The sequence below is a fragment of the Thunnus thynnus genome, chromosome 22 (assembly GCF_963924715.1).
Source record: "Thunnus thynnus chromosome 22, fThuThy2.1, whole genome shotgun sequence".
NCBI classification, from domain to species: Eukaryota; Metazoa; Chordata; class Actinopteri; order Scombriformes; family Scombridae; genus Thunnus; species Thunnus thynnus.
Genome location: NC_089538.1, coordinates 25,105,564 through 25,119,980, shown reverse-complemented (window position 1 = coordinate 25,119,980; position 14,417 = coordinate 25,105,564). Strand labels below are relative to the sequence as shown.

Sequence of the window (14,417 nt, the reverse complement as noted above, 5' to 3'; positions counted from 1 at the left end):
ATTTAGTGGTTGGCAAGTAATGACTTTGTATCCTGAACACTTCCTTTATTATAATGTTATTCATTTTATTTATGATATTTTTTATATTTTTTCCTGAAATTTAAACAGTGTATTAAATAGTATTACATTTTATATAACCTACTAATTTAGGGTAAAAAATATATATATTGAATTCCATTTATTCTCTGGGCAAAATAAAAAACTTGTTACTCTGGCTTAGTAGGATAAATAATAAAAAATCCCCTAAAACCAAAAAATTTCTTTAGGTATGTTTCAAAATCTACAATATAAAATATTGATTCTTTATACAGACTCTCCACCAATGGAAATGGAAATAATGTTAAATTCATCAGTCAAACAGTCGACAGTGGTTGCTCATAGACAATGCAGTCACTCACTTTGGATTTGACCCAAAACTAATCTAAAACCTGACTTTATAGGTGGGTCATTGTGAAAATCTATAGATAGAAAATATAATAATATCAACTTGATCAAGTACGACCCATCAGAACGCTGTAAGATTAACAGAATTTACAAAAGTGAACTCTTACCTGCTTTACCGTAACACAAGAGGCAAACACAGACACATTTCCAGGACTTATTGATATAGGAGGTGTGTGTATATATGTGTGTATATGTGTGTGTGTGTGTGCGTGTCTATGTGTGTGTGTGCAACTAAAGGGGTGGTTACTGGTTAAATAATAACCAGTCCTATCCATCTGTCTCTCGCTCTGTGGTTTTATTATGCTGTAAAACTGACAAACATCCCTGCTGTTTAGAGTTAAAGGGACAACTTAAAAGATAAGTGGCGGGTATGGAAGCCCATTAGCACCACAAAAAGATCCACCACCAACCACCAGGTTTTTTTTAGATTTAATAATTACGACTTACGACTTAGTATCAACATTCTCATAATTATGAGATACTTACTTGTTATTATGAAGTAAGAAGTCATTATTACAAGATCTAAAAAGCTTTTCCGAATGTTGTTAATGAATTAATCTAGTGACTAAAACCTCTGGTAGTTATGACTTCAAATGTTATCAAAAATCTTCAACACATTATCATCTTACTCTCACAGTTTCCACTCTACAAGCACAATTTACACATCAAAATGTAGACAAATTTGTCCTCTCTCATCTGATGTTACTTCTGTTGAAATAGGACTCACGGTTTTTGAATAAATCGCCTCATAGCACGGAAAGTTCTGTCTAACAGTCCCATTGACTCCCATGTTATCTGAGCTCTGAAGCTCCTTGTCAAAAACGGAGATGATGGTGCCTTATAACCTGCCACAGCTCCTTTATTTCAAATCATACGGACATTTATACATCAGAGTCAACAGTAAAGTCTCTGGTCGCTCAATCTGAATTTTTTTTTTTTTCCAATGTGACTTTTAGTTTTTTAGTTATAAGAAATTGTTTGATGGCAAATTTTGGCTTCTTGGCTGAAACTGGGTTCTGTCACCATAGCAACTTGTGACAGACACACACACACACACACACACACACACACACACACACACACACACACACACACAGTATCATTTCCGATTTTCAAAATAAATGCCCAAGATGGTAACTTTATCATAACAGGGGAGTCAGGATGAGCCAGGCTTTTCAAAATAAAAGCCCCCCAATGGTCAATGAATATTAACAAGAAAGTAGGGATGGGCCTAATTTTTCAAAATGAAAGTGCTTATGGTTCTACTCTTGTCAGGGTTTAGACCTCAGCTTATCTTTATTCCAACAAAGACAATTAAAGGAAACCTGAAATTCATCTCAGTGCACTTAAGCTGATTTAAGTTCTTGCTCTAAAACTCCCATTTGTACTTTAATCATTGCTTAGTCTTCATCCCTTTCCCACTTTTCCAAGTATTCATACTACTTCAGCTATTTTTTCATGCATTTTCAACTCTTATCTGCTGATTCATACTCCATCTCATAATACTGATATTAATTCATAATTAAGAGATCTAATAATTATAAGAAACACAACATTCTCATAATTACGAAGTTCAAAAACATTTCTTATAATTAAGTATATTATAATTATTGATCAAATATGATTTAAGTTTTCATAATTTGGAGATACTATCTAATTATGAAATCTTATGACAGGTACTCAACACAACACTCACAAAATTAGATTTTTTAATTATCTCTCTCATAGTTATGAGACACTAATTCATAAACATATTATCTCAGTTATGAATAATTATGGACTATGGTCTCATATCATATGATGTACAGTATCGTATAGTAAATCTAGCTCTCATAAAAATCATAACTTACATTATGATCTCAAAATTCTCATAATACTGAGATACTATCATGAGTCATATGAGAAATTATGTTTACTAAGTGTAAACTTATAATTACGAGAAAGAAAAGTTTTTCATAATCAAGTATCTCATACTTTAAGAATATTTCTCGTACTATCTCATAATTTAAGCTTCTCATTTCAGATCTCACTATGGTGAAAAACAGAATTACTATTTAATGCCAGAAATATTCTCATAATTATATTCTCATATTAATAAGATATCTCATATTTATGATAATAATAATAATAATCAGATGCTGTTATCTTAGAATTCTAAGATAATTTTGAGATAATAATGTTCAACACATGAACTGTTGTCAACTGCTGTTAATGTTTCATCAGTTCACCTGAACCTGCCGGGATGTTTTCAGTATCACCAGGATAACACATGTCGGAGCTGGCACTCTGTCAGCGTTCCCTGTGTAAATAAAGCTTGAGTCAAAGCTGTCCCTGCCTCAGGCTGCTGCAGAGAAACATCATCTGCTCACAGTTTATCCTGACGGAGTCTGAAACCACAGAGATAAGATAATCTGAAGCTTTTATTATCATTAACAGACTGCATGCACATTATCATCAGATCAGCAGCATGTGGATGTGTTTTCTGTCGTGTAAGTATGTGACGACCTCGACTTTTTGAACACAAACAAACATTTGTACTATATTTGAGAGGACCTTCACTGACATAATGCATTCTCTAGACCCTAACTTAATAATAATGTAAAAGCAGCATGAAGTTACTTTTTCTGCTTCAAAACACGTCTGACCAACAAAATGCAAAAATATGTTTTTCTACTTTTAAGACCACAGAATCTATCATCTATAAATTAAACCAAGATATAATCTATAATTAAGCTTGTGACCAGCGTGAAATGAATTCCCAGTGGATGTTTTCCAGACGTTAGTGAGGTGGAGTTTGGTTGTGAAGTCATGTATAGAAACACATTTAATATGACAGGAGAACACTTCACACAAACAAGCAAACATTATGGAGCAAAGAGATTTTCACTCGACATTATTTTTACATTGACTAAGAGCAGAAACTGAGAATTGTTTTACTTTACTGATTTAATCATATTACCATCACAGCCTCAAGGAAAACTGAGTGTGTTAAACAAAACTCTGACATATGCTGACATCAAGGAAAGGAGGAAACACTGATGGCAAAGTGACGATAATGCAGATATAAGTAGGTCTGTGTGCGTAATACAATACTAAACACGCAGCAACAAGGAAACACAGATGGGGGACACGGATGGAGGAGTGACACAAGCATGGAAAAGACAGAGTGTGTGTGTGTGTGTTATTTTTATAACAACCATACCCAAACTAAGCACAGTGATGCCCAACAGCTATCAACCACAAAGAGGGAAAACACACTCACTCTCTCTCTCTCAGTCAGAGCCTCCAGAAAGATTGAAATTGATTCTCAGAAGGTTTTGGGAAACAAAAAAATACCATATATCAAAAATAAAATATGGATAAAGACCTATTGTAGTGGAATCAAAATCAAACTTAAATAAAAGTACCACTGACGCAACACGGACATGTGACGTATGCAGGCAAAAGAAGTCCAGTGTTCATGCAAAGTTTTTTTGTTTCTTAAGGTTTATTCCTCAAAAGCAAACAAGCATACAAAAGAACAAAGAGATTATGGTTCCTGCTGGTCTTATACCTGCCTGCTTACCTGTATAACATCAGGTGCCCACAGATGCCCAATTCACACAGCAAAATAAAAACCAAACAAAATATTAGTTAACTAAAACTGAATACGCTTAACAAACAAATAATTAAACTAAACAAGTAACTAGCAAAAGAAAATGCTATCAAACATGAATCTAAATAAAGCAAATATCTATAATAATCAAACAATCAAACAATACTAATTATTATTAGCAAAACAACAACCAAACAAATAAATAGCTCCTACACCCATTTTCAATCTAAGTTCATAGTAAATAGTAAACAATGGTTCCTTAACTTCAGACAGAAGAAAACAAAAATCGGCATCATCATCAACTCTAGCTAGCTAGCAAATTGACGTTAGCTCCATGAGTTGGTTAGAAACTCTGTCTCTGGATATCTTTTCTTAAAAAGAGAAACCAGTAAAAGTGTCTTACTTGATGGCTACATACATGTTATCATGGTAAGAGACTGAGGCTAAAGCTAACAGATCCCAGGCATCCTCACCAGTTGTCTCTTGTAGAAGAAATGCACATAAATTAGCAGCATTATTCTTGTATTGCAGGGTCTGCAGGGTTTTCATGGTTACTATATGGTCTGAATGCTTGACCCCTACAGTGCTGGTATGGTTTGGGTCAACTTGTTCCCTTAGAGGGAAGGGTCACTGCAAATCAATACAAAGTGGTTGTGAATCATCACCTTTATCCTATGATGAAACATTTCTATCCTGATGGGAGTGATCTCTTCCAGGATGACAACGCCCCATTTCACAGGGCATGAGGTAGTGCCAGGAAGGGAGGTAGCAGGGAGAGTTCAGGGACAGTACGTGCGATCAGGTCAGGGTCACAATGGTTTCCAGCCGGTCTGGTTTGAGGAGGGTGGGGCTTTTTCCACCTGTAGCTACAAGCCATTCTTCAAAAAGATACTCCCTCATCTGGTGTTGTGATGATGGTGGTGGAGAGCGCTGTCTAAAACATCAGTCCTAAATCTCCCATAGGTGTTAAAGTGGGTTGAGATCTGGTGACTGAGAAGGTCAAACCATATGATTCACATCATTTTCATACTCATTAAACCATTCAGTGACCCCTCGTGCCCTGTGAATTGGGGCATTGTCATCCTGGAAGAGACCACTCCCATCAGAAATGTTTCATCACAGGATAAAGGTGATCACTCAGAACAACTTTGTATTGATTAGCAGTGACCCTTCCCTCTAAGGGGACAAGTGGACCCAAACCATACCAGCAAAATGCCCCCCACATTATAACAGAGCCACCAGATCCCTCCAGATCTGTGGTTGCTGGAGTTTAAAGTTTCCCAAATCCAATAAAGAGCAGGACAGAACTGCTAATGTTAGCCTAAACTTTGAAGTATCATCCAGACATTTTTCTAACATGACCTGTAACACCACCAAACAATGTAGCTGTTTGTTAGCTAATGGTAAGCCCCTTAAATTTGGAAGTACTGCTAAACCGTTGAATGTAGTACGATAGTTAGCCAGCATGCTAACATTTAGAGCTTATGCAAGAGCAGATAAACACACTTTAATACATTCCTTACACTTTTGCTCATTGTTGGTTTTGGAAAGGCGATAAAAGGTCAGCACCAAACAATGTTTTCCTGCCGATACGGGCACTGGATCAGAAAATGTTCATTTTGGCAGGCAGGCACAAACAAGGTATTTTGTGGTTTAGAGCACTTGTTGGTTTCTGCAGATACCAGGAAATTAAATTTAAAACCCTTTTCAATCCTTGTAGACCAAATATTTAAAAATTAAGACCATGCTGGTTTCAGCTGGTTTCTGACTGCAGGCTGGTGTGACAGGCAGATATCATAGAACGGGTTCACAATTTTTCAAGTATATCTTAAACCGACAGTCAGGAGCCCAAATGAACTGTGAAACGTGTTTTTCTTGCTGTAATCATTCCTCCTGTTCATACTGACCATTAGATCCCTTCATAATGACCTTACAATGGAAGTGATGGGGGACAAAATCCACAGTCCTCCTTCTGTGCAAAAATGTATTTAAAAGTTTATCTGAAGCTAATATGAAGCTTCAGCGTCCAAATGAGTCAAATCAAGTAGATATCTTTCAACGTTACAGTCTTTTTAGTGCCAAAGTTCCTCTTTTTGTTACTATTCTTCCACCTGCAGCTCAACAGGGAAACACTGTCCGAGGAAACACAAAGAGGGAATTTGATGCTAAAAAGACTGTAAATGTGTCAGATATCCACTTGATATGACTAACTCAGACTGATGAAGCTGAATAGAAGCTTCACAGAGACTTTTAAATGACTGTGTGGACTTGGCCTGTGGATTTTGGCCTCCATCACTTACACTGAAAGCACATTTGAAGGATCTTTTAATATCAAGTATGAACAGGAGGAATGATTATAGTGAGGAAAACCTCTTTCACTGTGATGTGAAGGAAAATAATCCCTGTTTTCATGGTTACTGTAGACAAAAACATATGGACAAGCAAAACTGAGGTTAGATTTCTCATTTATAATTGGTGTTTTCAAATAGTTTGTTTGAAAATACTGTTCATTTGGCACCTGACTGTTGTTTTAAGATAAAAAACTTAAAAAACTGTGAACCTACAGAAAATTGTAATTTTATCCAAACATTTCCCAGTAGAAGAAAAAAGCATGAAGTTAAAATGGTTTCAGTGTAGAGGAAAGTATGAGGTTTATCAGTTTTATAAGCTATAAAACATCTGTTGTTATTCAACTAATTTAAACAAAAGTAGAAATTAAATCAGACTGAATGTTAATGTTGAAATTGAGACCTCATAAACTCACATGTAAGACAATCCGATGATTTTTAAGGCCTGATGTTTGCAAGATTTACTTTTTAATGTCCCACAGACACCCTGTCCTCTGTTCCATTATGCTGTCTGTTTTCACTATGGGATGAAGAATGAAATCACCTGTTATCCCTCTGACAGATATTTAAATCATCAAACAGTTAAAACATCTGTGGGTGAGCTTTAACTCTGTGGTCATAAATAACTTTTATCTTCACAGATGGAATCATTTCCCCGTGTCGTTACAGGCCTGTGGGGACGTCTTTTCCTCTATGTTAATCTTATCACCAACCACCAGCTACTGGGAAAACATCCCCTAGTTTACATGTGGTCCGACCAGATGGAGGACTCTCTGACTCAGATATGAAATGTTAAATTTGGGCATTTGTGTTAAATGAGTAGTTCAACAGCTCTGGAAATGTGCTTTTTAACTTTCTTTCCAAGAGTGAGATTGTTATATAATCTCATATCTGTGCTTTAAGTGTGAAGCTGGATCCAGGATAAGGTTAGCCTAGCTTAGCATAAATACTAGAAGCAAGGGGAAGCAGCTTCTTGGCTCCTCTGGCTCTTTCCAAAGTTAAAAATACACCTACCAATACCTTTAACACTCACTAATCACTATCTTGTTTGTTCAATCTGTACACAAACAGAAATGTAAAATCATAAATGTCAAGTTGTTATCTCAAGAAAACGAGCTGAGAAAAACTATTTGCAGGCTTCCGTACTTTCATCCCGTTAGCTTTTTAATCTGAACAACCTTATCTTTCATCGTCATAGTCCTAAAAAAGTACTTGAGATGTGATTTAGCAGCAATCTAAAGAGCAACAATCACTGCTTACCAGGAAATAAGCTAGTTAGCTTATCAGTTAAGATGCTACTAGCTTGCAGAATATGTGAGTAAGCTAGTTTATGATGAGCATTCCTCATGTTTTTCAAAGAACAGAGCAAATATCTTACTTTTTGATACAAAGCAGACACACGCACATTTTTAAATGACAAATCCTTTTAATCATAAAAAACACAGATTGATGATTGGTTGACAGACTGTCTTACATTACAAAAACAGAAGATTCCTTCTTAAAGTGATGGAAATAAACCATAACAAAGAGGCAAATAATTATACCAACATTCATCCGAAATACAGGAACAACTTATAGAAAAATAACTCTCTATCACAATAACAACAGTGCAATTAAACAAGACATCCGGACAAACCTCAGAGAAGGGACAGTTTTGGTTTAAACAAGGCAACATTTCACAGTTTAAGGATGTTAATGAGTTTCTATTGAAGCCCGGTTTTCTTCCTCACCATCATCTTCCTCTAATGCTGCGTATCAGACATGTCAGAATTTAAGTCAGAATCACAACTTGGTAAGTTTCTCATCCTCAGTTTTTCTTTGTTTTTTTTTCATCAAATTAAGAAAACACTTTGAATAAATTATGTTTTTTCTGGACTGGAAATGCACCAGTTGTAATTTCGACTTTTTGGTTTGAATGCAGTACAAAAACATGGCCAAATGTTTTAGATACAGGGTTTATTTTTTGCACAGTTGTCAATTAAGGAGTTTAATGAAACATTATACACCTAGTAAGTGTTTTATTTCGTTTAAATGACTCCTTGAGGTTTCTGTGTTTGGCTAATGTGAGTTTTTCTAATCTTAGCATCTTTGTAGCGGCTAAGCTAAATATCACCTTTGTCCATTGCAGTGAAACTGAAGCTAAAACCATTTTTAACATCCATCAGAGCTGTTTTCACCTTCCTTTTGTCTTTCTCAATTTCCAAAATAGACAGAGCTAGAAGTCAAAGTTAAGCTCTGTTTTTTGATTTCTAAAAATCAACTTCCAGTTTTAAGCTAACATAAAACTTTGTCATATAAATTCTGAAGCTAGCTTACAAAGGAACAGGAATGCGATTGTATTTTTTTTTCTTACCTATAACTGTTTGGCTTGAGGTGCTAATTATTTTTTACAGAGCTTTCTTTATTTGTCGTACTTGAATGGATTGATGGAGTAAAATATCTTTGTAACCGTGACAAAATAAATCTACTTATTTCAGTGCAAGTGAAACGGACAGTTAATGGTAAATGGACTGAATACAAAGTAGATTAACGCCACTTAAAGGGAAATTAGAAACTGTTTTGATATTTGATTTAGAACTTAGTGAAACTATCTTGCACCCCTTGTTTGTAGAATAAAAACATATGTTAGACATTTTCTGTGTTGTAGTAAAAACAACAGCACATCGTTAAAGCCCGCTGTAGACGATTACAACAGACTTGTATCAGGTTTGCAATATTAGAAGCGTTTCCTGTCGGTGTAAAATGGCGTCAAACCAGATTTCAAAGTGGTTTCTGCCTGTCTAGACACAGAGGAGGAAACCAGATCTGAACCACAAAGAGTTTCACATCCCGCTGAGTTTGTGTGTGAATGCCGCTTGACAGGAAGCTGATTAGCATTGAGATACTGGGACAGTTTTAGGGAGGAGGAGTGCTTACAAGGACTTCACAGGTGTAGACAGGTATGGTTATTCACCCCTCCCTCCATTTGTCTTTCTCTTCTTTCTCAGTCTGCCTCTCATTCCCTCTGGGATCGGTCATCGGCAAAGAGAGGGAGTCTTTCCTTCCTTTCAAACCTCTCTCCATCAGTCTCTTTCTTTCCGTCCGTCCTCAGTTTCTCTGACACACATGAAGTCTCGTCTTTGCCACGTCTGACGATGACTTTGCTGATGACGATGAAGGCGAGGAGGATGAAGACAGCGGTGACGTGTGAGGGGAGGAGTGGCGAGACGACGGCGCAAACTTGGACTTTGCCGCCGCTGCAAGTAGCGATGATGACGAAGAGGACGATGATGATGATGATGATGATGATGATGGTGATGAAGGCTGGGCATTGGGCTCCCGAAGCGTGCGGCAGCTGAGTCCGTCACCGCAGGGGCAGCGCTGGAACAGCTCCAGGCCGTGGTTCCCCTTCCGGCGGTGTCGCGTGCAAACCTGTCCCTCCCGCAACACGGGCTTACAGATGCGAGTCCAGAAGTGACGGGCGCAGCACAAACTGTCCGAACAGTCGGAGGAGCGAAGACAAGGATCCCCGACCTGACCTGGAAACACCGAGACGGACACAACAACAGTTAACAAGATGAAAAGACATTGAGATAAAGAGGAACAAATTAAATCAAAGTAAACATTTTAAATAAAAGCTCTTGTGGTTAGGGTTAGGTTCCTAGTCATAATTATATTACAAATATTTCTTTTAGCAACAAAACTGGCTCTAAAAGCCAAAGACGTCATAAATACGTGAAGAAGATACTATTGGAGGATTAGATGAGTGTAAAAATGATTATGGAGTATGACAGCTAATTAATATCCATTTTCTGTCAACAACTCTGGGGGATTCAGTGCATATTTTTGCCACAGCTGAGATGCGTCATGTTCACAAGTTTTCAAAAAAAATCTACATAAAATCATCAATCATCAATCTTTCTGTTAAGAACCAGTGAAAAAAACAAACATTTTCCACTGAGCACCAAGTACGACAAGAGAAAACCCTCATAAATCAAGTTTGTGGCCAGGATGAAAACTCACCTTTACCAGAAGGCCCTTTGATGTCCATTTTCCCTCTCTTTCTCCATCCTTTTTTTTTCGACAGTGGACTCGTCTCTCCATCTGTGTCCGGGATCCTCTGAGACACAAAACTATTCACATCTGGAACACAGATATCTGAAGGAAAAAGGCAAGAATAAATGAATTAATTTACAGTTGAGACAAAATACTAAATGAGACATTATTTTATTCTTAAGTGTTAACAACTGCACGATCACATCAAGATTAGGAGACATTATGCCAAGATTATGAAATACTACCTCAAAATTATGAGATACTACATTAAGATTATGAGTCACTGTGTCAAGATTATAAAGCACTAAATCAAACTATGAAAAGATTAACGGATACGTCAGAATTGTTTTTAAATCAAAACTGTGAGATACTACGCGTGAGTTTTAATTCAGATACGAGATTATTATGAGAAACATTAAGTCAGTAACTCATCACCGTTTGAATTTAAAAAAGTCATGGTCACAATCAAGTTAAAATGATGAACTAGCGAGTCAAAGTTCTGACTTTTTAAGCAACACTAAGTCATAATTTTAACATAAACATTCTCTCTCACAATTTGATTTCAAAATATTGACTTTTTATCTCGGATATCTTGACTTCCAATGAGTATTTTCAATTTTGTCATCCTTAATTAATCTTTTTTTTTTCCTGGCAACAATGGGCTTCCATACACTCCCCTTGCGAACTTTTTTCCCGCTCTTGGTTAGCAACGAGTGCACTTTATTGTTTTTATTTTGAACTTTAGTGAAAGTTTTCAGACATCTTTTATCGCATGTAAAAGATAATCTTACTGTTGCTACAGCGGTTGCCGGGACAACACATGCCGTCCCTATGACAACGCCTCTTTCTCCTGCGGCAGGTTTGGCAGCGGGAGTGGGCGGGGCCTTTGGTGGGGGCGTGGCAGTAGCTCCCCTCGCTGCACTCCAAGTCGCTCATGCACTGATAGAGCTGCAAACACACACACACACACACACGAACACACACACACGGTTATTTTACAGACAGAAATAACAGAATGGAGAGAAAACAAACAATCAGAAACACGCGCTCACCGTCAGGTCCACGCTCGGCTCCCACGCGCTCCTGTTCACTGGCAGCGCGTGACCCTCCCGCAGGATCACCGTTCTGATGGAGTTGAGTCTGACACGCGCCTCCCCGCAGCGGGAAAACACGAACAGAAGGAGCGCGAGACACACCATCAGCATCAACTGACTGGTCATCACTGCTGCTGAGAAAAAACACACGTTAAATATACTCAAAAACACGCCCGGAAGTCCACAAAACACGTTTTCATAACCTGAAACTTGTTTTCTTACTCTCGTGTGGTTGTGGAGAAAAAAATCAACATTTAAATTAACGTCACATTTACTGAAAACTAGAAATTAGTTATTATCTGAGAGAATAAATCGCATCTTTGTATAATAGACTGTTTATTTTTTGTGGCATTTTTTTCTGAAGCTGATGTTTTGTTAACTTTAAGGTCAAATAATTAAAAAAAAACCTTCATGGACACGTTCTGGGAGGTGAAAACGTAATCTCACTGCCGTTCTGTGACTTTAGAATTAAATTCTTTAAGTCTATTGTCCTTGAAAACTAGAGAAATATAAAGAAAAACGTCTTACCTGTTGCCTGCAGAACTAGGTGTTTTCCCCCTGAAATGTGTTAAAATCGCGCAAAAATAGAGACCAACGTTCACAGATAAATCCCTGCGTGTCGCTGCTGTTGAGTTAAAGTCCCAATTTCTGGTTTCTTTTTCTCTTTCGTGTCCAAAACCTCAGTCAAAAGCCAAAAAAAAAAAAAAAAGAATCGCCGAGTCTCAGGTGAGCAGAGGAAGATGCTGCACGAGCCCGTCCGGCTGCAGGTATGAAGACAGGTGAGAGATGCACGCGGACCCTGATCCACTTTATAGGCTGCTTCCACTGCCACGCGCGCACCCGGTCCAACCCCCTCCCCTCCCGCGCACACATCGATACCCGCGCGCCCCCTCACCTGCAGCCATCGATACAGAGAGAAAGAGGGGGGGGGGTGCTGCTTCGTTTTTTAACCGCAACAGCTCAGTTTACAGCCAAGTCAAAGTAATCTTTATTTAAACAGAACAACTCTACACAAATATCCAATAAAAACAAGCTTAAACAATGTGTGTAGTTTGTTTTTAATTATTCTTTATACACTGGAATCTCCACTATGTATTGATTGGGATAAGTATTCACATATTTGAGTAAAAAAGTAGTACAACAGTGTATAAATCACACTTGCTAGTTCATTAGTTACACCTGGATATATTTATTGTAGTATAATACAACATCTCTGTAGTAAATTCTACCTTATAAACATTAGCATCATCTCCCAGTATAACACAATACAAAACAAATTAAATAAGTTGTTGTATTAGGCTGCATTAGTTTAGTCAATGTGTAACTAATAAACTTGCAAGTGAGTGTAAAAGTCCTGCATTCAAAAGTATTGACAGTAAAGTATCAAAAGTAGGTCTACTCTGTACTTGATTAGTTTTACAGATGCATTTATACTGCATACTTGTTTATTCTATCAAAGCACATAATATTTTGTGAGCTTTTTGTGTAAAATGCTGTTCTGTAAATTAACCAGTAACTGTTGCTGTCAGATAAATGTAATGGAGTAGAAGTATGAAGTAAAATGGAAAGTACACACTTATACATTGACTTGTGACCGCTGTGTACAGTGTGTGTTAGCGGATGGTGTTTTACATGTGTTTTTGTTTTTTTTACCTCAGCAGTGTGTGTTCTAATATGTGTGGGTTAATCCTGAATTGATTTTAAAATACTGTTGTTGGTTTATAAAGCACTGACTGGTTTTAGGGCCAAAATACAGTTGCTGCTACGTTATGAACCATTCAGACCTCTCAGTCTGGGACTGGTCTGCTTTCTGTCCCCAGAGTCAAAACTAAACATGGAGAAGCACTGTTCAGTTTTCATGCTCCACATATCTGAACAAAATCCCAGAAAACTGCAGGTCTGCTTCAACTCTCAGTTCTTTTAAATCACAGCTGAAGACTTTTCTGTTTGCTGCTGCATTTTATTAAACCAAATTTGAGGTTAAAGATTTTGACCCAGTTTTAGTCTTATTTTTTATTTTACAGTTGGGTTATTTACCCAAACTAAAGCTTGTTATGATCTGCTCTACTTTTTTTAAAATTTACATTTCACAGTTTGTTATTGATTGTTAATAACTTGTCATATGAGCATTGTTTTGTGCAAGAAACAAGACATTTGTGACAGTTTTTAGCTAAAGATTGTTGTATTTAACACTGGCTCAACATAACAGAACCAATGTGTGTTGGTTTTATATGAACCCAGACTGGGTAAAATTTAGGTACAATTTTATCCCAGTAAAATTTTTACCCCCACCCCCCCCACACACACACATTACTGGATTTGGTCTGAACGCGTCCTAACTATGGAATTGGAGACAGGATGTGGTTAGCCTAGCTTAGCATGAAGACTGAAAGCAGGGGGAAACAGCTAGCCTGACTATATCCAAAGTTTAAAAAACACCTTTCGAGTTCACAAATTAATACCTTGTATCTCATTTGTACACAAACACAAATGTAAAAACAACAAGTTGTGACTTTTTAACTGGAGTTAGGTGTTGGAAATACTACTTGGCGAACAACAGTGTATCCATCCGCCCAGTACCTCTGCGCAGTGTCTCTGGCAGTAGCGCAAATTGGCAGATATTCAGATATGATGGTATCTCACCAAACCCAAAGAAATAGTTCCACCACATAACTTAAACTTTGGAAACGGCTAGGCTAGCTGTTTCCCCCCGCTTCCAGTCTTTATGCTAAGCTAAGCTAACTACATCATGACTCCAGCTCTGTATTCAACATTTTCTCATCTCACTCTCAGACCAAGTCCACAATAAAACTGGCTGAATCAGTAAATGCACCGTTTTCTCACCGTTTGGTTAAAACAGATTAAAACAACGTTTTTCTCCCCTGAAAATGGAGCTTTTCC

The 14,417-nt window shown here is 37.4% G+C and overlaps 1 protein-coding gene across 1 annotated transcript; it reads right to left on the bottom strand.

Annotated features, from left to right (window-relative positions):
- Window positions 1-7,790: 7,790 nt before the first annotated feature.
- LOC137174785 (dickkopf-related protein 2-like) lies at window positions 7,791-13,888 on the bottom strand. Its single transcript, XM_067580265.1, has 5 exons — window positions 12,045-13,888; window positions 11,475-11,647; window positions 11,214-11,370; window positions 10,390-10,524; window positions 7,791-9,905 (listed from the first exon to the last, which is right to left on the bottom strand). Exons 2-5 carry the CDS (start codon window positions 11,640-11,642, stop codon window positions 9,475-9,477), a joined length of 891 nt encoding a protein of 296 aa, XP_067436366.1. The 5' UTR covers window positions 11,643-11,647; window positions 12,045-13,888; the 3' UTR covers window positions 7,791-9,474.
- Between the last annotated feature and the right edge of the window lie 529 nt (window positions 13,889-14,417).